Genomic DNA, 14,907 nt, shown 5'->3' with positions numbered 1-14,907 from the left:
ATGGCCGCTGCCAGCAGCGTCCTTGCAAGATAACGGACCTTACGCTGCACTCTACATGCCCAGTCCAAACCCTCAGATGGTGCTGAACTGAAGTCGAATGGCATTGGCTAAAGCTGGAAATTAGGAAGGTGCCAAGTCTAAACGACTCAGCCAACTCCGAGGCAGATCCGTTTACTGACTCCTGGCATTGCCTGGGGGCCGACGCATTGGGTGGGCCATGGACCTTAGGTGGCGGACCTTGTTCTCGTCTTCAGCCTCTGCACGCACACTCTTTTATATGACGCCGCGTCCTGGTTACCACCATATACGGCCCATGCATGATGAAAATCTTCTGTTTCATTAGGTTCTTCAGATTCATACGCCAATCACCTCAGATCACAAGTGATCTGAGGTGATCACAAGTGATCTGTGCAAGGAGCAGTGAAAGGTCTTCGTCACTTATCAGCTATGTACGTATCAGCGCATGGCTAGTCGCCCGTGGTCGAAAATGCAAAGTCGTAAATGATGTGGAATGTGCATTGTATCGGAACCTCTTACACTTAAAACGTGTACTCGTATCCCCACTGAAGAAATGGAATAGTAGGTACATGGTTGGTAGGCATGGAAAGAATCGACGCTTTGGAGTTTATGTTTTTGGATTAGAAGTTGATATTTTTGGGTAGAACACCCAGAGTTATTCTACCTTGTCTCATACGTGTATTACATCGTAGCCGTCAGCGACAGTAGCGGTGGAACACCTTCAATTAAGGGGGGCACTGCCGACTTTTGGTCCCATTCTTTCCATGCAACGCCCCTGGGGCTAATGTTAAAATGCCAAAATCAAAGGGGGGCACGGTGCTCCGGTGCCCTCCCCGTTCCGCCGCCTGTGGTCAGCGATCAGGACGGCGTGTCTTGTGGAAGTATACGGTCAAAAATTGGTTTGATCGTTTTTGAATTGCATGGTTTGAAGTCCATTCGGAGCCATAACCTGTGAGATGTATCCTGAGCTAATTTGCGGAAACTTTAATTGTATGGACACAAAAAGCCTGTCATGAACTGAGATGTGGCAACTGAAACGTCATATTTAAGTTTGACCTCACAAGTCATCAAAGGTCACCAATACCAAAGGTCACCAAAGGTCACATGAAGGCAGAAGATATAAAAAATGATTACACGCCGACCAGAATGATACCAACAACAGGAGCAAAACATCACGGCGCTTTTCACCAAATGTTGCAATATCGACTTGTATTGATCGCTAGTAAGGCATTTAACCGGAACCACGTGATGGAGCACATCGATCTGGATGAAAAAGAAGCGCTCAATGACCCCTCTACCCGACTTTCGAAACAAAAAGTTTGCCTTTGGTGCGATTTACTATCAGCGTAAAATAGGCATATTTCTAGGTAAATACGCAAATTTCAATCTCAATTCGCGACCCCTAAACCACCTTTGATTTCAATATTTTTGGCATCATTGGAATCAGGAGCCGTGAAATAATGGGAAAAACCACCCCCACCCTTCAAAATCGGGAAAAATGGGTACCCCTAATATATATATATATATATATATACATATATATACATACACGTATTTTTCATATGCCTTTCATTAAAACCAGTTTCATTGTTTAACCCTCGCCGGCACAGGGGGGGGGGGGGGGGCAGGTTTTTCGCAAATAACTCGCGCAAAAAGCGGCTGATTGCGACGACACTTTCAGTACCCTCGTGTTAATCAATTTTACACCTACCCTGATAATTTCATGACACTGACCCAAATGACCTTTGACCTGTGGCCTATTTTCCAAGACCATGTTTGGCCAGAATCGCGATTCGGCGTACGTCGGCTCGCATTACCAGCGCGTTTGCAGTCTTTTCGTGGTTTCAAGCGTTCAAACATGTGATATGATGTTGGTCTCATGGATTAGGATGGGTGTCAAGGTCACCTGAAGGTCAGGTCAGGTCATTGACCTTTGGTGACCTCGGTTAAAAACCATTTGAACATTTACAAAGTAGTTTTCGTGCCTTCGTAACATGTTACGAGGCTGTCAGAGGCGGTTGACACCTACTACAAATACCTGGCAGCACCCTTACTGGTTGACCTGACCTGACTTGGCCTACATGCATAAAGACATCATCTGTGATCAAAACCAACATGATATTCGTGATCAGCGCCCCTAAAGAAACAGCAGCCACCCTTTACGATGTTCTTGCAGGTCCCGATTTTCCCGACCTTTGGGTCATTGACCTGACCTAGAAGGTCAACCGATGACCTAGGACCTCAAAATTGGGTATCATCGGCTTCCTCTTGTCAAGGGCAGCACGCTCGTTTTTTTTCCGCGAAGCTCTAGCTCGATCAGGAGCCAAACGCCAGGGAGGTCGTACCCCCCCCCCCCTTGTGCCGTCGAAGGACGCAAAAGGGCCTGTGCCGGCAAGGGTTAAAGTATTAATTACCTTATGAAAAGGCTACACTGAATATGGGGCATGGATCATGCAGCACAGATAACCAATGACATTCAGGTACTCAGATTATTTTTCAAAGAAAGGAGCAAAATAGAGCAAAAAACCGGAACATGTAAACCATTACCCCGGGTTTCCAAAAACTGTAAATCTTTTATTAATTTTCGTTTTCAACCCTTGTATATTCTGCCATGACAAGTCTACGACAAAGGGGAACAGGCGGTGATGACGTTCATTGCATTCTCTAATTTTGCCAAAAGTGTATAGCTACCAAAAAAGAATGATTCCGGGAAGAGCCGGCATAGGTACTGGACGTCAATATATTGGGCAAAGAAAAAAAAACATTAATATGTCACGAAGCAAATATAACTGTTGAACGCATCTCCAAAGTCGCAGCGAGAAGGGACTTGCCTGAATTGTGAGCTCGAAGATCCTGTCAGTTATATGCAGTGAGATGATAGTTGCTGCTGCGAGAGCGTCGTCTCCGAGCGTATCGTCACCACTCCCACCTTTTCCTGCACCACTCTCCGCCGAAAACTCTCACAACCCACTGACAGTCCACTGACACCACCACCGGCATGTTCACTGTAGGCGCAACTGCCAACCGACTGCTGCCTTGAAAATGGCGTCGAATAACGCACGTGCATCAGTGCCGCGATGGCGGCAAAACTCTTTCAAGAGGAGTTTCAGGTCTTTTTTCGGAGTTCAGTTACTCTTCTTTTCTTTTGACTGTCCTCTCGGTTCTTCGTTAACTCCCTTTGCGGTGAATTACTCTGCATTGCGTACTTCCATGCTTATTCGAACTGTCACAGCAGAGTAACAAAACTCCGACCGGGTTTGTATACTCCGAGCGGTTATGCATGGGGAGTAAATGAAATCCCAATCTCTTTCCTTTACTCCGACAGATAAAGTGAGGTACTTTTATTACTCTTCCTCGCCATGAAATACTCCAAAATGAATGGTATATGAACACCATCAAAAGGAGTTTTCAAAAAAAGGTGTATGTTAATCTCTCGCGGAGTAAATTTTTTTTTCCGTGCACTTACACTCATTAAGAAAGGAAAAAACTAGATTTTCATTGGGACTAGGTGTTTTGAGTGTGTAACATATTCAGCGTTCCCATTTTTGGATACTTCCTTGTGCTCGTCAACCATCAGTGTTTAACAGACGGGTGCTTGACATGTCTCCAGTCTCCACCCTCGGCCCTTGCCCTCGGCGCGGACGGTGGATATAGGTATGGAAGACCTTGTTGAACATCGCTGAGCGTTGTGAATTACGTAATCCTGCAGAGGGGGGCGTGCCCGCTGCGAGATCGACGGGAATAAAAGCGCAGAAGACCGGGCGAAACATGCGACGGTCTTGCCGGAAAGGTCATCTGATGATTGTTGCGTTGACAATGATTTGCGGCGTTGGACGTGATGCTTGTTAATGAAAAGAGCCCCTGAAAGGCGTCGGTGAAATCGTTCCCAATATTGGGTACTCCGTTCCCATAATAAGGAACGCTTGCAGCGCCAGTGTATGAGAGCGTTCCCAAATTTGGGCTCGCGGCCCGGATGATGGACTGCTTTAGAAATAGGGGAACGATTTGAAATTACGATGGGCCTTACAATATCAAACTCTTTCCCAACAATATTGAGACAAATATCAGGCGGTTCACGGTCGTTTTATATTTTTTGGACGTCATTTAACGGTTCTTTTTCTTGTTTTAAATAATGCCTACATGGCGTTCCCATATTTGGGTTTATCGTTCCCAAACATGGGAACGAAAATGCGTTCCCGAAAATGGGTACGCTTGACCATAGTTCCGCCTACTGATTTAGCGCATTAAAGGGACCCTCCCACCTTCAAAAAAGTTAATGAATTGGCATAGAAGTGATGTCCCTTGGTTCGGAAAGATCAAAAATGAATATGTACCAAAGTTAACCGAAAAATATTCACTGGATTTCAAGATATCAGACTTTTACTTTTGTTTACTTTTTGGAATCTCTGCTGTTCCTAGCGACTATTTGAAAGTGCGGCACTTGTTGCGCTTAAAACAGCATATACCACAACGTGCTACCAAACGTTTTAGTAAAACATTTAAAATCATTAGATCTCCGCTGACATCACAAAATCTAAGGGGGCATTCCGGTGCAGTCGCCCCTTAGAATCCGAAAACTGCACGTTTGAAATTCCATATCTCCAAATTAAAGCATATTTCGATGTTGTTGTGAGTGCCCAAACCGGTACTGAAGGCCATGGCCACCAATTTGGCTATCTCAACTCAAAACTAATGTTAAGGTGGGATGGTCACTTTAAAAATGGAAGAATACATATTACGTAAGTAGGCACTACTTACTTTTGAAAAGTGAGTCGATGCTATTATACCGAACTTACCATGCTGATCCATCTCAATCTCCAAATCAAGATCCCTCGTTTTCTGTGCGAGTCCGCTCAGAATGAGAATTCTATAGATGGCCTTGATGAGAATAAGTTCAAGTCAAAGTTGAAGTGCGCATCACTAGCTACACACGACGCGTGCTCTCACGTGGTACTGCAGCAAAACTGCGTCATAAATGTCGAAATCCAAGGCTCAGGGTCATCGAAATTAACGTCCATCAATTTAGCAGCAGGTTGATATTCGCGAATATCAAACTGAAAATTCGATATTCGGACGGGGAACGCAATAACTCAAGAACCAGTGAACCGATTTTGATGAAAAGGCCCTCATTCGATTCCTCGTTCCTTATTGCAGGTTGACGGCGATTTCCAGGTCACTAGGTCATGACCTTCAAGGTCAAGGTCAAGGTCAAAGGACGGGGAACGCTCTACCGATTTACATGCGGTAATTTTTGTAGGGTAGCTTCATTCCTTCTACTAAGTATTGGACTATTCCCGATGCATGTGGGTGACCCCTTACGCACGTGCCACGTAAGGGGTCACCCTATAACGAGGGGTGTCAGTTTTGTAATAGTTGCAATATCTCGGTAACTACTTGGCCGATTGCGCTTGAAGTTGGCATGTAGGTAGTCACCCACTAGGCAATGCATATCCATTATCCATGTGCCAGAGTTGGGGTGCTGCTGCACGTGCGCACGTGCAGGGGTCGATTCCAGATCTCGAGAACGGCAGGACCGATTGCGCTCAAATTTGGTACGCAGTTAGGGACCGGTTAGTAGGGTGCCGTGCAAGTCACTTGGGACCCATTTTGCACGTGCGCACGTGCAGGGTGCCGCTTCCAGATCTCGAGAACGGCTGGGCCGATCATGTCCTCAAATTTGGCAAATCGCTGGAGACCGGTTAGTAGGGTGCTGTGCACACGTCAGTTGGAGATACCCCCTCACAATTTCGCATGTGCAAGGCCCACCCTCTCGCTCGCTCCGTTAGTCGCCCCAAAAGGCGTTATACTGGTATTGTAAGCTTTACATGCCACGCCGATCTCCTTTCGGCCTTCGCCTTGTTGACAAAGGCCGCGCAGAAATGCTACGAATAAAGGAATGAGTGGTGGTCACGAAAAATGTATTGTCCCTCAAAGTAGCTGGACATTATTCACAAATCACAGCGCTACGACACTGTACCAAACAGCGACACTCCTTAACTCCTATGTGGAGGCGGATAGTTAAGAACACAACTACTGAATCACCGTGTGTTAACATAAAGAAACAAGATGTGACACTCACACGGGTAGCCAAGAAGCTCACAAACGAGAACCACAGCTACACCTTTTTACGACTAAATATAGACATAGTGCACGCAGCTCAATAATAGTGCAACCGATTGCGACAAATCGCCATTGACAGACTATGGCATACTGTCGGAATCGCCCGCACCATTACTGAAATGTGCGCACTGCCGCCCTAAATTGGGCGTAAAAAGCTGTATAACACTAATATATCAAACGTATGACGACAGCCGGTCATGCACTTGTCGGCATATTTCAGCATTGCATTTCGCCAATCAAGCCATTTACCGCATCAGTCAAACCTGTGTAATTCTCAAAACTGTGTACCAGTTAAAATAGAGTTTTTGCGTCAAACTGCTGAACCGTTAGACAGTAGTCGCAGCAGTGCTGCCAGTCTTCGTGTGGGTCCGCATGTGTCTGATAAGCTTTGCCCGTTGAGCGAACCGGGCCTGGCAGTGTGAGCAGCCGTACGGCCGCTCCCCGTGTGAGTACGCATGTGTGAGGTGAGACTTGTCCCTTGAGTGAAGCGTGCCTTGCAGATAGAGCAGCCGTACGGCCGCTCCCCAGTGTGGGTCCGCATGTGTGCCTTGAGGTGTCCCCGTTCAGCGAACCGTACCGTGCAGATGGAGCAGCCGAACGGTCGCTCCCCAGTGTGAGTCATCATGTGTCTGGTGAGGTGTGATCGATTAATGAACCGTGCAGTGCATATAGAGCAGCCGTTCGGCCTCTCTCCAGTGTGGGTCCGCATGTGTGTAGTGAGGTGTGACCGGTTAGCGAACCGGGCCTGGCAGTGTGAGCAGCCGTACGGCCGCTCCCCCGTGTGGGTCCTCATGTGTTTGATGAGATTCTCTCGTCGAGCGAACCGTGCCATGCAGATGGAGCAGCAGTACGGCCGCTCCCCCGTGTGGATACGCATGTGCGTGATGAGGTGTGACCGTTGAGCGAACCGTGCAGTGCATATAGAGCAGCCGTGCGGCCTCTCCCCAGTGTGGGTTCGCACGTGCTTGGTGAAGGTGGACCGTTCAGTAAACCGGGCCGAGCAGATAGAGCAGCCGTATGGCCGCTCCCCAGTGTGGATCCGCATGTGATTTTTAAGGCTTGATCGAACAGTGAACCGTGCAGTGCAGATGGAGCAGCCGTGCGGCCTCTCCCCAGTGTGAGTCTGCATGTGTCTGGTGAGGTGTGACCGGTCAGGAAATCGTACAGAGCAGATGGAGCAGCCGTACGACCGATCCTCAGTGCGGGTTCGCAGGTGTCTGGTGAGGTGTGACCGTCGAGTGAACCGTGCATGGCAGATGGAGCAGCCGTGCGGCCGCTCTCCAGTGTGGATCGCCATGTGTTCGTTAAGGTGTGACTGGTTAGTGACCCGCACCGTGCAGATGGAGCAGCATTGCGACCTATCCCCAGTGTGAATCCTTCGGCAACGTTTCATGTTTGTGGGCTTGTCGGTCGAGTATTGATACCACTCGCACTTGAATCTGCCGCTCCTGCCCAAGTATTTGTGACTTGTCTTCACGTGTCCGTCCAGATGTTGCTGTCCCAGACATCGGAAGTCGCAGTGGGGACATTGCACCGAGCCACTGATGCCTGAAGAATACACAAGAAGAAGAAAGGCCATTAAAAACGTTCCATGCCAACAGGTCGCACATACACTGGAACAATCACGACGCCGAGAGAAGACCCAAGCAGCTGGTGGTCGCGTTTCCAGGTCACCTTGGTGGTCGCCGTGGGCGGTAGCGGCAATGTTGACGCGACAAGTCATCAGCTTTCCATGAGTTGATCGGTTTGTCGTTCGAAATACAGCCATCAGAAAGGGAACGCTGAGCTCGTACAGAATAGTTCACTTGCCCTTTATTAACTAATAACTATATCACAGGGTCAGAAATCCGACCCAACTTAACCATAAAGTGAAGGGCCTATTTGACAACACCAAGGAATAAAAATTTGAAAGATAAAGAGAGGACAAAACGCAATCAATTTTTTTTTCTCTAAGGAATGTCTCTATTTGGGAAAACTCCACCGCACAGTGGGCGTTTCAAGGGTTCTAGCCTCTCACAACCTTTCAACCCTCATAGCCTTGGATCTAGGAGACCTACGCCTACGAATTACATACCAAACTGTAGCAAATTAATTAACCCGCGCGGGGCTGGGGGGGTAAATTTTACCCCCCCTGGCGAATATTTGCAATATCTCAAAAACGGCGGCGCGCAGCGCCGCCAAACTTTCAGTACCTTTTCTTACATCAATTTGACACGTTCTCTGAAATTTTGAGCGAAATCCGTCGGAAAATTTTTGAGAAATTGACGTTTTAGTGACGTCATGTTCGCCATTTTCGCCTAAAAAACGGCAAAAGTTCAAACGCCGCTAACATCTTCATTTTTAAAGGAATCAAGACGTAACAAAAAAGGATATACGTAATTCTACTTTGTCTATCAAATGGCTATCTCGGTTTTTGAAAATTTTGGATTTTGGCCCAATTTTTTTTTCAAAAAACTGACTTTTTTGGGAAAATAACTATAAAATCCAAAATTTTGGGTGTATCGAAAAAACCGGAATATATGTCAGAGAAGTGGTCTATGTGCACCTACATACCAAGTTTTAGAAGAATCGGTTCAAAAATGTGGGAGTTATTCAAAATTGTATGACGTCACGACACACAATTTTTTTGAAAAATGACTTTTTTGGAAGTTCTAGACCTCGTACGGAAACAAAAATAGCACCATTCGATTCGCCGTGAAGAACTGCATCAGATAGACACCTTTTCAGGCCTTAACAACCAACTTCAAAATTTGACCTCACTTGACCTGACCTTGACCTGACCTCGACCTGAAATTCATCCAGAGGTGGTCCATATCACTTATTGAGTGTGCCTATTGAATTCTATGAGTAAAATGACCCATAAAACATGTGTCGCACATGCCCTTTTCTATATTTTGTTTTTGGTGACCTGACCTGACCTGACCTGACCTGACCTTGACCTTGACCTCTGAATGATATTGTATGCAACGGATATTGTCTTGGTAGCCTAAGAACACGTTTTGGGCGATCAGTCTCAGTCCATGACTCCATTCTTTGGCAACTACGGTGCAAGGCCGATACTGTAGGAACTTGCAATTTGTACCCTTGACCTGACCTTGACCTTGACCTCAAACTTAAAATTAAGTACATGTTTTTAGTTGTCCGTGATGAGATCTTTCGATTGGCGTTTGAATTTTCCAAATCGGACCATTAGTTCGGGAGATAACAGGGGGGGGGGTAAAATTTACCCCCCCCCCCCAGCCCCGCGCGTTCGGCTGGAGACCCCAGCCCCGCGCGGGTTAAAGAACGTGAATGCATGACGGTTTCCCATGTTATAAGCTTTCGCAATGTGCAGGAACTGCATGAAATGTTGCATAAACGTGGCAAAACGGAGCACTTCCATTCCCCCTTGCAGTTTGGCCCCTGGTCGAGCTAGAGCTTCGCGGAAAAAACGAGCTTGCTGCCCGTGATGAGAGGAAGCCGTTGACACCCAACTTTAAGGTCCTAGGTCATTGGTTGACCTTCCAGGACAGGTCAATTACCCAAAAGTCGGGAAAATCGGAACCTGTTAAAACATCGTAAAGTGAGGTGCTTTGAGGCTTTTCGGGGTGCTGATCACGAATTTCACGCTAGTTTTGATCACAGATGATTTCGTCATGCATTTAGGCCAGGTCGGGTCAGGTCAGGTCAGGTCAACCAGTATGCGTCCTGCCGGGTATTCATAGTAGGTGTCAACCGCTACTGACAGCCTCGTAACATCATACGAAGGCACCAAAACTACTTCGTAAATGCTCAAATGGTTGCTAAATTCGAAATCAGCTAAAAAACTAGCCTAGAAACATTTAAAACTCGAAAAAGTGAACCGAGGTCACCAAAGGTCAACGACCTGACCTGACCTTCAGGTGACCTTGACACCCAGCATAGGGGAAGTTGGGGCAATGCCGGAGTTGGGGCAAAGCCGAAATTCGAGATATTTCGAAAACCGTAAGACATGGATGCCACCTGTCAGTGATGCTCTGAAGCTTAAGTGACTACAATTATCGCATGTTTGTTACGAGTCGTCATTCGGAATACTTCGACTGTGAGGGCGCCAAGAGCGTTTTCAAGGTACGTTTCCCTTGTACTACATGCGCCTTTTAAGCTGCATTTCTTACTCATTATGCTACCGTTTGTCTGGCCAATTCGGTCAAGTAATCTTTAGCATGTCTTTGCATAAGTGTGCTGCCTATTTGAAATTTATACAGGACGTTGAAAAGTTATGGGCCTGCAAATGAAAGTATGGCAGGCTGGGGTAATGCCGAAAACGTGCGATTACGAGCGTGTTAAAAGCACGTTACGTGGACTTTACTGCTGTAGAATAGCAACGCGTGTTTTTAGTCACACAAATTACACTTTCAACCGACACAACGGCCTGTTACCTGTAAGGAATGATTTACCTGGCATTTTCTTATTATATCACACAATTATAACTTCCAGTGTGCACCGCGTCCTCAAGCTCTTAAAACGCGTGTCAGCTTTGATAAATTCTGGATAAAGTTTGAGATAAAATGGCAAAACATCAATGTCGGCATTCCCCGTAGATCATTTCTCCCATTTTCGGCTTTCCCCGCAGTCCGGGGCAACGCCGAAAAAGTCACTTCTTTGATATTTTTAGTTTGTGCGCTTAACGGTATGCGAATTCATCAAATGCGCCTGGTATGTTTGAAAGGCAAAAGACTGGCCTCTCGAATGACGCCAACAAGAATAGCTTATGTTGTCTACCTTGCGTGCTACGGGCGTCAGAAAAAAAGTCTTCGGCGTTCCCCCAACTTCCCCTAATGCATGGAACCAATATCATTTCACATGGTTGAACGTTTGAAACCACAAAAAAATGCAAACGCGCGGATAATGTGAGCCGACATACGCTGAATCGCGATTCCGGCCAAACATGGTCTCGAGAAATAGGTCACAGGTCAAAGGTCATTTGGGTCAGGGTCCTGAAATTTTCAATGTAGGGGCGAAATTGATGAACTCTAATGTACTGAAAGTTTCGTCTTGATCGGCCACTTTTTACGCGAGTTATTCGCGAAAAAACGAGGGCGGTCTGTTCGACCCCCTATAAGTCCGAGGGTTAAGGTTTTGAGTCGTTGACCTCGAGTCAAAGTCTGGTCAGAGTCCCTCAGGTCACGAACTTGGTCAAAGGAGGTCGACTGTCTAACTTGCTTTGTTCCGGAGTTATTGACGGAAACTAATATGGCCCTAGTGACGTCATAAATGACGTCATGCAAGGTTAGCAATGCAAAGGTGCAGCACCGTACCTTGCAGGAAGCGCATGAAACCATGATACCATGTGATTGAGATAGTTTTAGATCATTCCTGGCGCTAAAATAACAGTTTCCATATTTTCCTCATTGACTTATAACGGTGAGATCACGCGACCGACCTGACCGCATGTGAACTTTAGCAAAAAATCCGAGATATAAATATGCAAGTTGTGAGACCTCGGGGTATGCTACGTCCTGAAAGCTTCATCTCCCTGTGAACGTCCCTCTGGCACTGAGGGCGTTGCGAAGTTGCGACATCTGAGGACCGTGCAGAGTTTCACTTATGACGTCATAGATAGCGACCTGACCTGACCTGACCTGAAAATGCGGTTGATTTAACAAGATCCGGCTTGAATCAAAGGTCAAATGTGCCAAGTTTCAGCTCTTTATCGCCGGCGTGTTGTGAGCTATCGCGTTAAAACCTATAAGGGGGCGGCACCCCCCCCCCCGGCCTCGGGGGGGGGGGCGTGACTTATGCAGAATTTCCAATTAACTCATGTGCAATACTTCTCAATTTTTTTTTAGGACACAAAATGTGTTTGAGGTTTCGCGAGACCAGACCGGCCGGATCGCCCACTGTGCATCGCCTGAGGCATTTCCGGTCACGTTACAGCTCATCCTCCGGTCAATTAGAATGTTTCTGACCCACGAGATAACACTGGCTGGTGTTACTGTCATCACTTGAAATAACATAAGCTAAAATGCAGGCTGATTTGTTTGTTCCTGTCACTATGGAGCTAATAAAGGCTAGACGGCGTATTGCAAAATGTTGCATAGCAGCAAATGGCGCAAGTTTGCGCACTTTTTTATTGCTTGGCCTGTTCAATAACATCACAATGCACATTGTGACACTCGATTTAGAGCGGGACCTGGGGGAACTCAAAAGATCGGCTTAACATAGTGAGTGATTATATATTCCCGACCGGGGCTGGGAAAATGCGTTTTATTCACCGAGGTTTTTGTGCGGAGGACCGAGTGCCGGTAGGCACGAGGTCCGTAGCAAAAAACCGAGGTGAATAAAACTGCATTTTCACAGCCCAAGGTTGGGAAGAGATTTACCACATGCCGTACTGGCGCAACAGTTAATATCATATTCATTTGATGTTTTACACTTTAATCTTAATATTGTGTTAATATTATATTAGTACTATGTTCATATTTATAGTCACCGTGATTATTTTTTGTGTTTTTCATTATTGGGCTGCGTTGAGTATGAAAGATGAAATTCCTACTTCCCCCTTATTTAGGGTTTGAAAAAGCTGAGGATGAAGATGGTGAAGCGCCAGATGTTAGAATAAAGATATGGAGTCCAGCAGGAGTGAGGAAACTGTGAGGAAAACTGAAAATTGGGTGAAACGCTGAATCAAGCGCGTCTTGGATCCCAGCTGGAACAATATCAATTGTTTCATTGTGGCACGTTAAGATGCTTCACGCATTTAAATTGTTCGTTTTTGCGTGCATTATGTAGAAATAATGATTATTCCGACCATGTTCTGCAGCAATAAATACATTGGCTTTGGAACGATACGATAACCTTGTTTAGTTGAATTACGTTGACAGCAAAAGTAAGTTAAACACGCAGTCACTTACTTTTGCTGTTGCTGTTAGTGAACACACAATCCGTAAATATCTTCTTTGAAATTGGTTCTTCCGCTCAGAATATTCAGTAAAATTTTGTCTGGGAAAATCAAAAAGCCCTAGGGCCGAATCGTTTCCCAAATACCTTCAACATTAGCCGAGGCGGGCCGAAGCCATTTCCCAAATGCACGTGCTAATGTTAAAGGGATATCTCGGCATGTGGTAAATTAATTTTAAGCATACAAAATAACTCGGTGATATGTTTATCTCTCATGCTGCTAAATTATTTTTGCAACCTCATTTTTCGTTGCGCGGAATTGATCGCAACATGTCACAGAACAACTCATAAAATCATTGGCGTGTAAAACTCACGCACATTAGGATCCCCATGGCATCTACTTTGACTCTTCAAACACCCGAAAACTATGACTTGTCTACGGCCTAAGAAATCTTTGTGTTTGAAGCCCCTTTCACCCTATACTAAGTTGTTGCATGACCAGATAATGGTCATTTATATAATGTATGGACATTTTGTAGTCGATTGGTATGCTTTTTGTTTTCATAAAAGCAAAATAATATTTTTGCTCCGTAAGAGGCTAGACCGGCCCGAACGCCTACAGTGCACCGTGGCACGCACGCCTCCCGTATTCCACACCACGACCAACATAAAACATACATGATACACAAGGTTGCATTAAATATTTTCTTTACATTTTAATACAAAGCAATACAAATAAATAGCGAGAAAAACACGCGTTGAACAAGTAATAAAACTTATAAAAAGCCGAAAATTGTTATGCACGCGTTTATTCGAACATGGCAATATATGTGCTTCAACATGAACACCATAACACTAAGACACATGTAGTAGGTATTGGTTAGTAGACATGTGTCCAGTGTCCTTAGGAAGTGTCAGTACATTCTTCAAGGGGCATTCCACGTCAAATCAAACACCGAAATCCGTCATCCCCTTCGATTTTTCTGAAAATTTGTAGGCAGACTGGGCATGGTTCAAAACTGAGTTACGTGTAATATTTTCGAAATTTGATAACGTATCGCCGAGATATAGGTCATCGAATATAGCCAAAAATGCCACACATCATTTTTTTAAATGCTTATAACTCTGGTTCCTTTTCTGGTATCAAAATGATATTAACAGGGTCTTGTAGGCAATTGATAAGGCTTTGATTTTTAATTATAGAATTAAATTGAAGTGACCTTGAAATGCATTTGACCTTGAATTAAAACAGAAAAATTTAAATAGCAAAAAACACGCCACCTTCGATTTGAGTAATTTTTACATATTATGTCCGTCACAATGTTCCTAACCATCTGTGAAAAAATTGGAGTGGGCCATTCATAACTTTCGCGGCAAACGCCGTTTTCATGCATCAACATCACGCAACCGCGCGTGACCTTGAAAGACAGAGTCAAGACATGCTTGCTTGTGTACACTTTCTGAAATGAATGATTGCTGATTAGTGATATCCCAAACTCTGCGAGAATGGAAATGCATAGTCATCGTAGTCAAGCATTCACGTTCCATTGTAAAAGTGTCTCAGGCAAACGGTATTTTGCGGTGAATTTTGAGCTGTGTGAAAATGCATCATGAAATAAATTCAACGAAAACATTATCACGCAACGATATCTTCACGTCTTTTGATCTTCACTATACGAAGGAACATACATTTTTGAGTATGTATGGGGAATTTCTAGTTAATCCGATAATAAATATGGCAGTTAGAGTCCTGCTAAGAGTAACATGTCGCCGGCTGAGGCGGGATCGGCCGACGCGGGAAACGCAGCAGTCACAATTTTGTGTTTACACGTTCATATTTCAATTGTTTACCAACCTATTTTCAGAATTCTTTCACCATAAGATTGCCTGTACATTTCTTAGTCTTCTCAC

At 45.3% G+C, this 14,907-nt stretch overlaps 2 protein-coding genes across 7 annotated transcripts in view; both read right to left on the bottom strand.

Moving 5' to 3' along the window:
* LOC122389342 (zinc finger protein 271-like) overlaps window positions 1–14,907 on the bottom strand; it is a 259,548-nt gene that overhangs the window by 103,678 nt on the left and 140,963 nt on the right. The window contains exon 1 of one of the 6 annotated variants that reach the window (XM_043381249.1): window positions 4,815–4,986. The exons of 4 other annotated variants lie outside the window; for them this stretch is intronic. In XM_043381249.1, coding sequence (XP_043237184.1) covers window positions 4,815–4,827 — 13 coding nt within the window. In that variant the 5' untranslated portion in view covers window positions 4,828–4,986. Of the gene's footprint in view, window positions 1–4,814; window positions 4,987–14,907 lie in introns of those variants that run through there. One more of the 6 variants, XM_043381245.1, reaches the window with a different exon arrangement.
* LOC122389346 (zinc finger protein 771-like) lies at window positions 5,920–8,149 on the bottom strand. The gene has a single exon (XM_043381269.1). It carries the CDS (start codon window positions 7,904–7,906, stop codon window positions 6,449–6,451), a length of 1,458 nt encoding a protein of 485 aa, XP_043237204.1. The 5' UTR covers window positions 7,907–8,149; the 3' UTR covers window positions 5,920–6,448.

The sequence above is a fragment of the Amphibalanus amphitrite genome, unplaced genomic scaffold, assembly GCF_019059575.1.
Source record: "Amphibalanus amphitrite isolate SeventyFive unplaced genomic scaffold, NRLGWU_Aamphi_draft 000355F_arrow, whole genome shotgun sequence".
NCBI lineage: Eukaryota > Metazoa > Arthropoda > Thecostraca > Balanomorpha > Balanidae > Amphibalanus > Amphibalanus amphitrite.
The sequence above is the reverse complement of the archived record's forward strand: the minus strand, read 5'-3'. Positions and strand labels throughout refer to the sequence as shown.